Here is a 15,777-nt window from a genome sequence, read left to right as displayed (position 1 = left end):
TTTCTTGGTTAGTGGCTATTTATATCTTTATTTGGTCGAATTTGTGATAGTTACTGATGGAGTAAAAAACTGGTGGAGTAAAAAAAATGGTGTCTTTTGCTAACGTGGTTAGCTAATAGATTTACATATTGTGTCTGCCCTGTAAAACATTTTAAAAATCAGAAATGATGTCTGGATTCACAAGATGTGTATCTTTCATCTGGTGTCTTGGACTTGTGATTTAATGATATTTAGATGCTAGTATTTACTTGTGACGCTATGCTAGGCTATGCTAGTCAGCTTTTTTACTGGTGGGGGTGCTCCCGGATCCGGGTTTGGGAGGAACTAGAAGTTAACCCATACCTTTAAAGCAGCAATCAGCAGTTGAAACAATTACAAAGCGTACTCCCCACCCCTGTTTCTGTAAAAAGAGGGGGGATGGGGCAGGAGAAATGTAACCGCTCTCAAATTCAAAAGACAGAGCTATGGATGCAAGGATATCCATGAATACAAAATTATAGTTTCAATCATGTTTTGAGGCTGTACAGTGTTTGTTTACATTTACTTTGTTTACAAACATTGTAGTAAAACAAGCTATATTTTGGGTTCTGATGGGGTATGTCAGTTGAAGTAAGCTGATGAGGCACAAGTTATATTCTTTAAGAATCAATGGGTACATATCATTCATTTTTAAGTCCAAAAATAGATGTCGCAACTGCTGATTGCCCCTTTAAGATAAGGTTGGGTAAATTGAAAATTAAAACATTGAATTGAATGGAAACACACACACACACACACACACACACACACACACACACACAGACAAAATAAATGGGCTTCGATATATTAGGAAGAGCATGCGGGAAGTCCCCCTTGATCAAATAAAATGTTATAGCTCAAAAGGTCAAAGGTCACGGTCACATCCTAAAGGTCACTTGCCTGGGGGAGTCCTCATTCCGCATGCAGGTGGTGGGAGCAAAAGACAGGGAGTGGAGAGGGGAGTGCAACACCATTACCATTGAGTGTACCTGCAAACTGCCGGTCGCCGTTTCCGCGGTTACCAAACTTGGTGACCAGCTTGCCGTTGGGCTGGAAGATGAAGACGCAACACGCCTTGTTGTCCACGATGATGACGTGGCCGTTCCTGTCCACCGACACGCCTTTGGGGCCCATCAGCTTGCCCGAGCCAATCTTATTCTGGGGGAGATAGAGGAACAGTCAGGAAGGACAGTGGATAATACCCCAGTATTTCTGTTGGGTATTTTATATAAAGAAATAGCAAACAGGTTCTCTCAAGTTAATGTTTCAGGTTAACATTTTCAAATCAGGCTAACGTCAAAGTCTCTTAGTGGCATGAGAACCTATTTTTCAGGTGCTGCTGGGTAGAAAAAGACTAATCAAGTCAGAAAGCATACCCACATTGAGTTATCCATTATCAGTAAGCATCAGCCATGCAAAGCATCACTTAGGATAAAGCAATTCTGACAGCAGCTATTAGATGACATGATGGAACAGACCGGAATCCAAACTGAATAGACCTCCATTTCAATTTATTTTCACTTCAATGATTAAGTCTGGACCTGCTCCAACTGAGAGGCACTCGGGCCGACAATTGGGGTGGTTAGAAAGCAGCACAAACGATTTCAACAAATTCAGGTCCGAATCCAGACTGAGGGTTCCAGATCCAGAATCAATCAGTAAAGTGGAACAGAGCGATATTTAGTGTGGATTCCAGGATAAATGACGGCATTGTATACATTTTGAACTCACTTTGAACTTCCCGTCGCTGGAGAAGATGCTAACCCACTTGTTGTCGTAGTCAGCTATGATGATGTCACCATTGGGGTGGACCGCCACTCCTGTGGGCCGCTGCAGTTGCCCTGGAGACCGTCCACGCACCCCAAAGCGACTCTTGAACAGACCGTCGTTAGAGAAGATCTGCAAAAGAAACACGGGCCTGAATCATCTGATTGTCAAAATGCTTTGAAATATAAAACTTAAATCAATGGATAGTGAGGGCTCTTTTTTGTTCAGTCCTTTAAGGAAATCATTTGAAAATCCTCTTTGATATGATAAATAAATGACATTTTTAAATTATTGAACTGGAATTGTTAGAGTATTTTCAAATTTGCAAAAGCACAATGATATACAGCAAATCAATACAAAACATCTGAGCAGTCAGAGCTCCTAACCGAGTCTTGTTTTCATCCAGTCTATATCAGAAGAATATTCTTCAGACAATCTCTTCAGACACACCTCAAAGAGCTCTGGTGAGAACTCACAGTCAAAAGATACCACTGTGACTAATTCAAGGCAGAACGACTTCAGAGAGATGAGCTAGACGCAGGGCTGTTAAATTCAGTTTCTGTACGGGCAAAACACTTCTGTTTTTCATCCTCTCCTCCATTCATGGACTAATTCAGACCTTGGACAGCAGGTGAGTGCAATTAACTACCAGGTAGAAACAAAAAACAAATGTTTTGGCCCTCCAGGTCCAGAATTGAACAGCCCTGAGCTAGATGCTAACTACCACTGTTATGTACAGTACCAGTCAAAAGTTTGTACACACCTACTTCTTTATTTTTTACTATTTTCTACATTAGAATAATAGTGAAGACATCAAAACTATGAAATAACACATATTGAATCATGTAGTAACCAAAAAAGTGTTTAACAAATCAAAATATATTTTATATTTGAGATTCTTCAAAGTAGCCACCCTTTGCCTTAATGACAGCTTTGCACACTCTTGGCATTCTCTCAACCAGCTTCATGAGGTAGTCACCTGGAATGCCTTTCAATTAACAGGTGTGCCTTGTTCTTTCCTTCTTAATGTGTTTGAGCCAATCAGTTGTGTAGTGACAAGGTATGCAGAAGTTAGCCCTATTTGGTAAAAGACCAAGACCATATTATGGCAAGCTCAAATAAGCAAAGAGAAACGAAAGTCCGTCATTACTTTAAGACATAAAGGTCAGTCAATGCGGAACATTTCTAGAACTTTGAAAGTTTCTTCAAAGGCAGTCGCAAAAACCATCAAGCGCTATGATAAAACTGGCTCTCATGAGGACCGCCACAGGAAAGGAAGACCCAGAGTTACCTCTGCTGCAGAGGATAAGTTCATTAGAGTTACCAGACTCAGAAATTGCAGCCCAAATAAATTCTTCACAGAGTTCAAGTAACAGACACATCTCAACATCAACTGTTCAGAGGAGACTGTGTGAATCAGGACTTCATTGTCAAAATGCTGCAAAGAAACCCCTACCAAAGGACAACAAAAAGAAGAAGAAGAGGCTTTGGCCAAGAAACACGAGCAATGGACATTAGATCGGTGTAAATCTGTCCTTTGGTCTGATGAGTCCAAATTTGAGATTTTTGATTCCAACCGCCGTGTCTTTGTGATACACAGAGTAGGTGAATGGATGACCTCCGCATGTGTGGTTCCCACCGTGAATCATGGAGAAGGTGGTGTGATGGTGCTTTGCTGGTGACACTGTCTGTGATTTATTTAGAATTCAAGACACACTTAACCAGCATGGCTACCACAGCATTCTGCAGCGATACGCCATCCCATCTGGTTTGTGCTTAGTGGGAGTATCATTTGTTTTTCAACAGGACAATGACCCAACACACCGCTGCAGCACTCCATCACTCTCCTTCTTGGTCAAATAGCCCTTTCACAGCCTGGCCTCCACAATCTCCCGACCTCAACCAAATTGAGATGGTTTGGGATGAGTTGGACCGCAGAGTAAAGGAATAGCAGCCAACAAGTGCTCAGCATATGTGGGAACTCTTTCAAGACTGTTGGAAAAGCATTCCACATGAAGCTGGTGTGCACAATTTCCATCAAGGAAAATGGTGGCTACTTTGAAGAATGTAAAAATATATAATATATTTTGATTTGTTAAACACTTTTTGGTTACTACATGATTCCATGTGTGTTATTTCATAGTTTTGATGTCTTCACTATTATTCTACAATGTAAAAATAAAGAAAAACCCTTGAATGAGTAGGTGTCCAAACTTTTGACTGGTTCTGTAAATGGGATAAACTATTTGAATGAAAGAGTCTAACTAGAGTAGAAACGTATTTTATCATGCCTAACCTTTATTACATGAAACAACAAATTATGTGCTCACTCAAAAATGAATGTGTGCTGTGGTAAATCAATCAATTAAAACCTATTCGTTTGTCAATTTCCATTATTCATCTGGTACTCAAGCCATGTAAATCCACAGATCAACAGCGCAAATCTACAACGACAAAAAACTCAAACACAAGTGCTTGTATGTTCATTTGATGGAACATATTCTCAGCCCTTTTCAAATCAAATGCATTGAAGGGAGGACGGACAGCTGATGGTTGGTCTCCATGGAGATGACAAAGTGCAGGTCTCACCAAGCTAATTATGTTCAATAGCGATGATGAGTCATCCCACAATTCCCTCAGACATCTCCCTCAGGCGAAGAGTAGAAGCATAATGTGCTTGTTGATCCTACCTTGAACAACTGGTATCATCTGAATATAAGACATCCTACTGTACAGTGTTAACACTTTTCACTAGTTCTCAAAGTGGTTATGTAAACGCAATCTATTATCGCAACCCATTATATGACTGCTAGTTCTCTTTTGAAGCCAAATGTTTTTACATTTGTGTGACGGGTAACGTTGCCTTGAGGCCTTGAGACCTCTAACAGTAATGCCTGAGCATTAGCTCAACAGGCCTTGGTTAAAAATTGTTCACTAAGGAAAAGGGTGCTATTTGGGATTCAGTCAGGGTCTTGAGTGGCGTAAATGACATGGGTTTAATTAATGATCTATGAAATAGAGCTAGAGATGACATTCTCCAGCCAGTTCCCTTACCTGAACACACTGGTTATTGCTGTCTGCTATCAACACCTTGCCTACTGAGGAGGCAGCCACACCCTGTAGATTGGTGAATTCCCCTTTGTTTCTTCCCTTTGTACCTGGAAGGCATGAAATAAACAAGTGTCAAATTCCCCCGTGATGCTTATTCATCATATGAGTGTAGATTAAGAGTTTCCAAAGTGAAAACATTTTGACATATGATTTTTTTTTTTTTAAGTGAACTGTATTATTCTTACATTGGTCAGTTCTCTGAGTAACTTTTTTCCAATTCCACACAAAAACTTTGACTAGTAATTCATAACATATTAGTGTTGTCATGGTACTAGAATTTTGACTTTGATACCAATACCAGGTTTAGTATCACGATACTCGATACCATCCCAATACTCGACACCAAAATGATACCACAGCAAAAAAAGGTATTTTCACCAAAGTCACAGAATGGCACTTGATCCAGACAGAAAAACTCAGCTACTGCTCTGTTCAATTGTTTGGCCTCTTTGGATTATTTTTTTTTTTTTTTTTACATCAAAATGTTAAATCAATTATACAATCATAAAATCTATTTGACTTTGTTTTTACCAATCAAACTACATAACATAAATGGTAATAATGTATTTGAATGGTAAATCTTTATTGATAAACTGGGTAAATTTGGTCCCGTGTGGCTCAGTTGGTAGAGTACAGCGCATGCAACGCCAGGGTTGTGGGTTCGATGTCCCACGTGAGACCAGTATGAAAATGTATGCACTCACTACTGTAAGTCGCTCTGGATAAGAGCATCTGCTAAATTACTCAAATGTAAACGTAGCCTAGGCCATTTCACAATACAGGTGAATGCATATTCAACAGGAGACCAATTAAGTGAATGAATAAAGATTTTGATGACAATCAGCTTTCAAATCAGTACATTTTGCATTACAGTCTCCATATTAAATCACAAATAAAGTACTACGGTAGTAAATTGATGTTTGCTTCCGCTGTAAACTAGCAAGGAAAGTTAGCCTACAAAGCTTGACGCAACCGAGACTCCTTGCATTGTAAAGTGATCTAGCCTGTATGGACATTGTTTTGCGAACAGTAATTAACAGTTTCAACATGTCGTTTGCGCATTATTCAAGTGTGGTAGCTCCCCACTCTGCAGAGAAGTTAACATGATGCAGTCCAGACTCCCAGTGCAGGCTATCAATGAGTAAGTGGAGCAGGCACGGTGTGCACCTCACAATATAAGCGATAGAGTTGATCCGTGAAACACATTTTTACAGAAGTACTGAAAGTAACCAACATTCAAGTACCGAACCGATTTTTATGTTCCAGTATCAAAAAAGTACAAAAGTTTCGTTATACCCTATACCGTACAACATATGTATTAGGTGAACGGTTCCTTTAAATGTGTTAGTTGAACCTTCCCTTTAAATCTGTTAAAACACCAATGATAAGGCAACCATTACCAATCCTGAAAATTAGGTCATCTTCGATGGGGTTCTCTTTCCTCTTCCCCGTGCTGTACATACTGGCTGGCCTCTTGATGGCCTTCTGCTTGACGTGGCTACTCCCCGGCGACTTCAACCTCTTCTTAGCGCTCTCCGTACTGGGCGACACATCGGCCGACTTTGTCGCTTTAATCTTAAAGGGACTCCCCTTAATATGCTGGTCATACAGACGCAGCGACAGCGTCAAACTACCCTCTTTCGGCGCCGTGTACAGATACTCATACGTCCCGTTTTTGTTGTCCAGTATCTCGCCGTCGCCCACGCTACCGTCCGGCGTGGCAATCTCCGCCGTGATGTTGGCTTTCCCCATCTTACACAGCTCACCGTCCTTGTCCTTAGTCGTGATGGTGACAGAGGTGGGCAGGCCCACTACGCACTGCCTCAGGCCCTCGCCCGTGGCCACCGTCTCGGACGCCACAGCATTCGTTGTAACTATAGTACCCAGATTGTGGATTGACTTCTTGAGGCCCTCCGTCTCCACCAGGAAGTCCAGCTGGTCGTTCTCCCCGGGCTGGAGGGGGAGCTCTTGGCTGGCCAACTCGCTGAGTCGCTCACTCATCTGCTTCTTGACGAGCAGGACCTCGGCCTCGGTGCCGTGGCTCAGGGCCTGCTCAGTGAAATTGCAGCTGCTGTTGATGCCATCCTGGCCCTGGAATAACGTGTCCAGCTGGGCTTGGAGCACCTGGGAGAAACACAATGTAGAGAGGGGAAAAGAGTGAGGGGGCGGGATAGTAGAGGGGGTGAGGGCGTAGAAGGGTGTCAGGTGGGTGTGAATGGAGATGCACATGTGGGCATGCGTTTGCATGCATCCGTCAGTGTGAGGGGCTGACAACACACACACACACACACACACACACACACACACACACACACACACACACACACACACACACACGTGCAAACACTGTATACAATCTGTCACAATCTGTCACACACACACACACACACACATATATAAACAATGTAAATACACAAACATGGTCAAACGTCGTCTGATCAACAAACACATTCACCTAACAAATGTGTGCACACAGACACATGCAAATATACACTGCAAGCAGGGAACTGGAAACATACACACACAACAAATGAAAACACACATCTGCTTTTAGACAGCTGTCCATATGCCACATGAATACCAGTTAATTTGCTGTATTGAGAATAAAGCTACATTTTCAATTACCAAGAATAAACATAGAATTGCAGACTAAGCTAAGTGGACTTTTGACACATCCACTGGTATAGGCATATGAAAGAGGGTCGACTAACTATAAAAGTTATCACTTGTTAACATAACACCACAGCACAAAAATGCTACAGGGCTGGGTTGAAACACTGAGCATTGCACGCACGCACACACACACACACACAGTCTCACTGTCTCTCTCACACACACACTCACCTGCATCTGGCTATCACACTCATCCTCTTCGACAACACGAGAAGCCATTGAGCTCTCAAAGTCCCCAGCCAAAACGACTTTCTCCACCACTATCTATATCAAGCCTTGCTTCATACTGTATAAGACTCACACTCTGCAAGACTAACACAAAGATATTCTAGATAGAGAAAGAGGATGTCCCAAAGGCAGGGAGAAACAGTGCACACTCACTTAGGGCAGTGCACTGTGGAAACCTACACCACTGTACCTACCCACTTTATCAACCCTTCTCTGCTTTCAAGACTCACCCTCTCTTTAAACATGAACAGCTCAGCTAGCTTGCTAGCTAGAAAGATACAGCACTTTCAAAGACTAAATTACCAACTAGATAAACACAACCCCAAAGCCTAGATATAGAAAAGTAGAAAGTATCCACAGTCCACACCCTATAGGAAAGGGCAGAAAGATTAAAGTCCTCCCTTCCTTTGTGCAGCACTCTGTCTGCTCTAGCCAGCCGGTCCTACTGGTGAATCATTCCCATGTGATGGTGCTCTGCTCCCTAAGGGGAGGGCGTTGGGTGCTAGGCCAGCCTGGTTGATTGGATCTCTGGGCTGAGTGGGGCGTCAGCTTCTCTGCCCTGGCAGTCAGTCTCTCCTCCTTTCCAGCCCTCCCCAAACCATGTTTTATTTAATCATTTCTCAGAGAACAGCCTGATCCACAGCTGAGCCATTGGCATGCAAAGTAGAAACAGTGTAAACAGAGCCTCTGCTGCTGTGTGGGATAGTAGAACGAACGGAGGACTTTATTTATATTGCTATGTTATTAATCCTTTATTAATACAGGTTTAATTTAATATTTTAGGATAGAAATTTGTTTCTAGGAAGGCCCATTGGAATCAGAAAACGTTTCAAAATAATTACCACCTATTGCTTTCAATAAATACTAGATTTTCAGATTGGGAAGCATCTACTTTCAGTATTTTTCTTGTTTACATTCTGAGTATAATGCTGTTCATTCTTGGTTTAAAAACTATGCCCATGTTTAGAAATGTATTTCCTTTATCTCCTAATCATTAATCTACTTACCTTCATTGACCACCTGCCTCTAATTTCGTACAATCAGAAACCCACAAGATAAGGTTCTAATTAATGTCCCACTCACCCCCCCCCCCCCCCCTATTTATCAAATGTTGGGGGCCCCACCTTCTGCTTGAGGCCGTAGTTGACCTCAAGCTCCATGAGCAGGACACTCTTGCGGACGTTCAGGGTCTTCTGCAACTCATCGAACGTGGTGTGGATGTCCCCCTCGATGGAGCTCTTCTGATTGGTCAGCTGCTGCAGGATCTCCGACAGCACCTGCAGGGCCGAGTCGATTTCAGGCAGCCTGAAGGAAGGGAGGGAGTCAGAGGGTGGGTGCGATCAGTCTTAGGTCAAAATTAGCTGACTGACTACATCACTTTGAAGGATGGAGCGCATTGTCCCTCAAACTACTGGGCCATCGGGGAAAATGCTTAGGTTGCCTCTGATACATATACAGTGCCTTCGGAAAGAATTCAGACACTTGACTTTTTCCACGTTGTTAGGTTACAGCCTTATTCTAAAATTGTCCCTCATCAATCTACACACAATACCCCATAATGACAAAGCAAAACTTTTTTTTTTTTTTTGTTGAAATGTTTGTTAATTAATAAAAATTAAAAATATTACATTTACATAAGCATTCAGACCCTTTACTCAGTACTTAGTTGAAGCACCTTTGGCAGCAATTACAGCCTTGAGTTTCCTGGTATGACACTACAAGCTTGGCACACCTCTATTTGGTGAGTTTCTACCATTCTTCTCTGCAGATCTTCTCAAGCTCTGTCAGGTTGGATGGGGAGCGTCACTGCAAATTTATTTCCAGGTCTCTCCAGAGATGTTCGATCGGGTTCAAGTCCGGGCTCTGGCTGGACCACTCAAGGACATGTAGAGACTTGTCCCGAAGCCACTCCGCGTTGTCTTGGCTTTGTGCTTAGGGTCGTTGTCCTGTTGGAGGGTGAATCTTCACCCCAGTCTGAGGTCCTGAGTGCTCAGAAGTGTCACGTTCCTGACCTGTTTTCCTTTTTCTTGTATTTATTTAGTTGGTCAGGGCGTGAGTTGGGTGGGTTTGTCTATGTGTGATTTTCTATGTTGGGATGTTTGTGTTCGGCCGGGTATGATTCTCAATCAGAGACAGCTGTCAATCGTTGTCCCTGATTGAGAATCATACTTAGGCAGCCTGGGTTTCACGTGTGTTTTGTGGGTGTTTGTTTCCGTGTCTGTGTTTGTTGCACCACACGGTACTGTATCGGTTTATGCACTTCGTTTATTTGTTTAGTAATTCAGTATTCAGTTTTGTTTTAATAAATCATTATGAACACTAACCACTCTGCGTATTGGTCTGATCCGTCTCGCCTCTCCTCGTCCGAGGAGGAGGAAGAATATGACGATAGCCGTTACAGAAACACCCACCCCAAAAGGATCAAGTAGAGTGGGAACAGACAGCAACAGCAGCAGAGACCGAGGACACAGGACTCGTGGACTTGGGAGGAGATCCTGGACGGCAAAGGACCCTGGGCTCAGCTAGGGGAATATCGCCGTCCCAAGGCGGAGTTGGAGGCAGCGAAGGCAGAGAGGCGCTGGTATGAGGAGGCAGCGCGGCGACGCGGTTGGGAGCCCGAGAGTCAGACCCAAAAATTTCTTGGGGGGGGGGGCACACGCGGAGTGTGGCAAAGCCGGGTAGGATACCTGAGCCAACTCCCCGTGCTTACCGTGGAGTGAGAGGGCGTCGTACTGGTCAGACACCGTGTTATGCGGTAAAGCGCACGGTGTCCCCAGTACGCGTGCTTAGCCCAGTGCGGGCTATTCCACCTCGCCGCACTGGTAGGGCTAGGTTGGGCATCGAGCCGGGTGCCATGAAGCCGGCCCAACATATCTGGCCTACATGGCACCAGCCTTACAGATGGTGTCCCCGGTTCGCCAGCATAGCCCAGTGCGGGCTATTCCACCTCGCCGCACTGGCAGGGCTACGGGGACCATTCAACCTGGTAGGGTTGGGGAGGCTCGGTGCTCAAGAGCGCGTGTCCTCGTACCAGTCCTCCGCTGGCAGCCCCCCGCACCAGGCTGTCTCTCCGGGTTCTCTCTCCAGCTGCTCCCACCTGTCCAGCGCTGTCAGAGCCTTCCTCCTCTCCAGCGCAGCCTGAGTCTGAACTGCCTGCCTTCCCAGCGCTGTCTGAACTGCCTGCCTTCCCAGCGCTGTCTGAACTGCCTGCCTTCCCAGCGCTGTCTGAACTGCCTGCCTTCCCAGCGCTGTCTGAACTGCCTGCCTTCCCAGCGCTGTCTGAACTGTCTGCCTGCCCAGCGCTGTCCGTCTGTACTGAGCCTTCAGAGCCGTCCAGCCAGGACCAGCCAGAGCCGTCCAGCCAGGACCAGCCAGAGCCGTCCAGCCAGGACCAGCCAGAGCCGTCCAGCCAGGACCAGCCAGAGCCGATCCAGCCAGGACCAGCAAGAGCCGATCCAGCCAGGAGCTGCCAGAGCCGATCCAGCCAGGACCAGCAAGAGCCGTCCAGCCAGGAGCTGCCAGAGCCGTCCAGCCAGGAGCTGCCAGAGCCGTCCAGCCAGGAGCTGCCAGAGCCGGCCAGTCAGGAGCTGCCAGAGCCAGCCAGTCAGGAGCTGCCAGAGCCAGCCAGTCAGGAGCTGCCAGAGCCAGCCAGTCAGGAGCTGCCAGAGCCAGCCAGTCAGGAGCTGCCAGAGCCAGCCAGCCAGGAGCCGCCAGAGCCAGCCAGCCAGGAGCCGCCAGAGCCAGCCAGCCAGGATCCGCCAGAGCCAGCCAGCCAGGATCCGCCAGAGCCAGCCAGCCAGGATCCGCCAGAGCCAGCCAGCCAGGATCCGCCAGAGCCAGCCAGCCAGGATTCGCCCCTCAGTCCGGTGCTGCCCTTTGGTAGAGTGGGTTTGACATGGAGGGTGGCCATTGGGAGGAGACCACGGAAGCGGGGTTTGACTATGGTGGGTTGGGGACCACGACCAGCGCCAGAGCCGCCACCGTGGACAGACGCCCACCCAGACCCTCCCCTAGAGTTTATGCGGGTGCGCCCGGAGTTCGCACCTTAAGGGTGGGGTTATGTCACGTTCCTGACCTGTTTTCCTTTTTCTTGTATTTATTTAGTTGGTCAGGGCGTGAGTTGGGTGGGTTTGTCTATGTGTGATTTTCTATGTTGGGATGTTTGTGTTCGGCCGGGTATGATTCTCAATCAGAGACAGCTGTCAATCGTTGTCCCTGATTGAGAATCATACTTAGGCAGCCTGGGTTTCACGTGTGTTTTGTGGGTGTTTGTTTCCGTGTCTGTGTTTGTTGCACCACACGGTACTTTATCGGTTTATGGACTTCGTTTATTTGTTTAGTAATTCAGTATTCAGTTTCGTTTTAATAAATCATTATGAACACTAACCACTCTGCGTATTGGTCTGATCCGTCTCGCCTCTCCTCGTCCGAGGAGGAGGAAGAATATGATGATAGCCGTTACAAGAAGCAGGTTTTCGTCAAGGATCTCTGTGTACTTTGCTCCGTTCATCTTTACCTCGATCCTAACTAGTTTCCCAATCACTGCCGCTGAAAAACATCCCAACAGCATGATGCTGCCACCGCCATGCTTCACCGTAGGGATGGTGCCAGGTTTCCTCCAGATGTGACGCTTGGCATTCAGGCCAAAGAGTTAAATCTTGGTTTCATCAGACCAGAGAATCTTGTTTCTCATGGTCTGAGAGTCTTTAGGTGCCTTTTGGCAAACTCCAAGCGGGAATTCATGTGCCTTTTACTGAGGAGTGGCTTCCGTCTGGCCACTCTACCATAAAAGCCTGATTGGTGGAGTGCTACAGAGATGGTTGTCCTTCTGGAAGTGTCTTCCATCTCCACAGAGGAACTCTGGAGCTCTGTCAGAGTGACCATCAGGTTCTTGGTCACCTCCCTGACCAAGGCCCTTCTCCCCCGATAACTCAGTTTGGCCTCGCAGCCAGCTTTAGGAAGAGTCTTGGTGGTTCCAAACTTCTTCCATTTAACAATGATGGAGGTCACTGTGTTCTTGGGGACCTTCAATGCTGCAGAAATGTTTTGGTACCCTTCTCCAGATCTGTGCCTCGACACAATCCTGTCTCGACACTCTACGGACAATTCCTTCGACCTCGTGGCTTGGTTTTGCTCTGACATGCACTGTCAACTGTGGGACCTTATATAGACAGGTGTGTGCCTTTCCAAATCCTGTCCAATCAATTGAATTTACCACAGGTGGACTCCAGTCAAGTTCCAGTAAAATCTCAAGGATGATCAATGGAAACAGGATGCATCTGAGCTCAATTTCAAGTCTCATAGCAAATACTTATAAAAATAAGGTATCTGTTTTTTTTATTTTTAATACATTTGCAAAAATTTCCCCAAAACAGTTTTTGCTTTGTCATTATGTGTAGATTGCTGAGGAATCTGTTTTATTTAATCCATTTTAGAATAAGGTTGTAATGTAGCAAAATGTGGAAAAAGTTAAGGGGTCTGAATACTTTCGAAGGCAAAGCCTAAGGTCCAAAATGGGTAGATAAAGGACTTTGAGTCTAATAGGAAAAATCAATACACTAGTGCAAATTGGGGAAGAACATATGATGTATTCTGTGTACAAATACAACCAAAGATGACGCCATTAACCCACTTTCCCCAGGGGTGTGTGTTGGGCCATTACCTTTTTTTGACTGTGTCCAGTGCAATTGGATGTCATAATTATTATTAAATGGTTATTTTCTGGTTGTAATTTGTTTAAATGGATGTAAATATGTCATATAACGTCTTGGTGTCCCCCAGGGGTATGTATTGGCCTCTACCGGTTTTTGACGGCGTCAAGCTGTTCCTGCAGTGAGGCCTTGTGCTGCTCGACCACATCTTTGAGGGGTACAGTGGGGTGGTCGGCATGCTCGCCGCTCGTACAGTCCTGGCACATGGCTGTCTCACACGGTGGACAGTAGAACTCCATCACCTAGGCAAGAGCAAAGCAAGAGTTTAAAGGTCAAGGTGAAGGAACGGTATGAGAATCCATTTTCTCCTTACTTTTTCCTTCCCTCTGACATGATTGCAAATGCATACTGTGCAGGTGTGCGAAAGCACTCCCCAAATATTCCCAGAATATATGAGGGCACAAAACACCGTAGATATTTACTAACCCTAATATTTATTTCCTCTTAACTATATTCAAAAAAACACCACACAAGTAATCTAAAATCCTTTTCCCCCCAAAACATCACACCCTGTTGTAAACCTCTGTATCAAGCATTGAAGCAAGTCATTATCCACACTTAGGAGTTCAGTGCCAGTGTGGTAGTGCCTCCATGACAGTAGCCCATAAAAATAAACCTGTTGCTATGGTGATGAGAGAGAGAGAGAGAGAGATGAATGTCACGGAATCTCCAGGTGAGATTCCTTGACCATCACTGTAATTTCAAGGTGACCTATCGGTAGAATAATTTACTAGAATAATAACGTTATATGGACATTGATGGATGGAAATTATTATCTGTGTGTGTGTGAGAGAGAGTCTGTCTGTCGTTATATCCTACATTTCCTACGTGGTTGGGGCAGGAGAGCGGTTGTCCCGTGGCCACAGAGCTGATGGTCTCCAACACGGCATTCTCCTGGCTGCGGCTGTCGCTGGGGGGCCGCTGCAGCACATCCATCAGGTTGGTGATGAAGAAGTTGCTCTGCAGCGCCGCCACGCCTTTCTCCGGCAGGATGGACGTCTGGCGGCACACGGGGCACGACAGCGTCAGACTGTGGGCCGGGATGTAGTTCTGCAGGCACCTGGAGAGGAGAGAGGCGGAGTTAAATGTCAGATGTGGATATACTTACTAGTGTTTCTAGACTATTTCTATACCACCACAGCCCTAATACCTGTCATGACAGAAAACACAGGCTACACGCCTGCATCCCAAATGGCCCCAGGTCAAATGTAGTGGCCTAAATAGGGAAGAGGTTGACATTTGGAATGCAACAACAGACATATGTATCATACATCTATGTTATTATGACTCTCGTCTAGTATATTCTGCTTGAATCAGGAAAAACTTTTTTTTTTACAGGATCAAATCCTAAAATGTTGTAGTAGCAGACAACAGGGTTATTTCCACCATACACCAACAACACTGACTTCTAATACCAGTGAGTGACTCTAGAACACATTGTATGAAGGGGTGGGACTCACAGTCACACCGCCTAGCCCTAGACAGCGTCCTGCAATACGTTTAGGTACCTGATTTATGGGAGAAGAACAAAAGCCCAGAAAAAGGTCCCACAAAATATATATATACAGTATATGTATATATCAAAAACAACTTTAAATGGCCTATTGAATTGCTAGTTTGATTTCATTCTATCTAGTCATATACCATTTTCACAGAGACGCTGATTCACTGTTTCACCACTGATTAATTAAGTTGTCCGATGGTCATCAAAGTCAACACAGAATTAAAATGGAAGAAAAACCTAAAGTGTCAATCAAGTTAAAGTTTTCTGCCCCTCAAAAACGAATTGAATTTTTATATTCAGCACACAGTTGCCTGCACCATACTGACTCCGAAATGAACAGAGAGAGACTAGACAGATGGAGAGAGCGACAGAGTGGGGAAAAAGAGAATGGGAGAGAAGACAGACAGAAGAAGGGTAGTTGAGAGACAGAAGACAGAGAGAAGGGAGAGAGACAATCAGAGACAAAGACAGAAGGAGAAAGAGACAACGATAGGGAGAGAAAACAAGCAAAAGATAGAGAACGAGCAAAAGAGAGCAAGAGCATCTTGGTACAACAGCATCATCAAATCTAATTGAGTAATGTCACGCTCTAGATGCTATACAGAACAATGAGACAGGCAGAGACAGGCACTGAGCTCTCCCTTCTTCTCCCAGGGACAAAGACAGCTAGTCTAGGAGGGTGACATGGACAGACCAAATGTAGTCACAGAAAAGACAGCCATTTTGTGAAGCTACAGTATTTAGTTCCTATATTCAGCTAAGTTC

General features: G+C 45.1%; 1 protein-coding gene across 2 annotated transcripts in view; it reads right to left on the bottom strand.

Moving 5' to 3' along the window:
- Positions 1 to 15,777, bottom strand: part of trim2a (tripartite motif containing 2a) — a 50,792-nt gene that overhangs the window by 13,167 nt on the left and 21,848 nt on the right. Inside the window, exons 3-9 of one of the 2 annotated variants that reach the window (XM_038999887.1) lie at positions 14,328 to 14,568; positions 13,599 to 13,750; positions 8,922 to 9,102; positions 6,297 to 7,020; positions 4,840 to 4,943; positions 1,750 to 1,917; positions 996 to 1,176 (exon numbers count right to left, since the gene is read on the bottom strand). In XM_038999887.1, the coding sequence (XP_038855815.1) occupies positions 996 to 1,176; positions 1,750 to 1,917; positions 4,840 to 4,943; positions 6,297 to 7,020; positions 8,922 to 9,102; positions 13,599 to 13,750; positions 14,328 to 14,568 (1,751 nt within the window). The remainder of the gene's footprint in view (positions 1 to 995; positions 1,177 to 1,749; positions 1,918 to 4,839; positions 4,944 to 6,296; positions 7,021 to 8,921; positions 9,103 to 13,598; positions 13,751 to 14,327; positions 14,569 to 15,777) is intronic. The other variant, XM_038999888.1, reaches the window with a different exon arrangement.

The sequence above is a fragment of the Salvelinus namaycush genome, chromosome 8 (genome assembly GCF_016432855.1).
Source record: "Salvelinus namaycush isolate Seneca chromosome 8, SaNama_1.0, whole genome shotgun sequence".
Taxonomy (NCBI): Eukaryota; Metazoa; Chordata; class Actinopteri; order Salmoniformes; family Salmonidae; genus Salvelinus; species Salvelinus namaycush.
The sequence above is the reverse complement of the archived record's forward strand: the minus strand, read 5'-3'. Positions and strand labels throughout refer to the sequence as shown.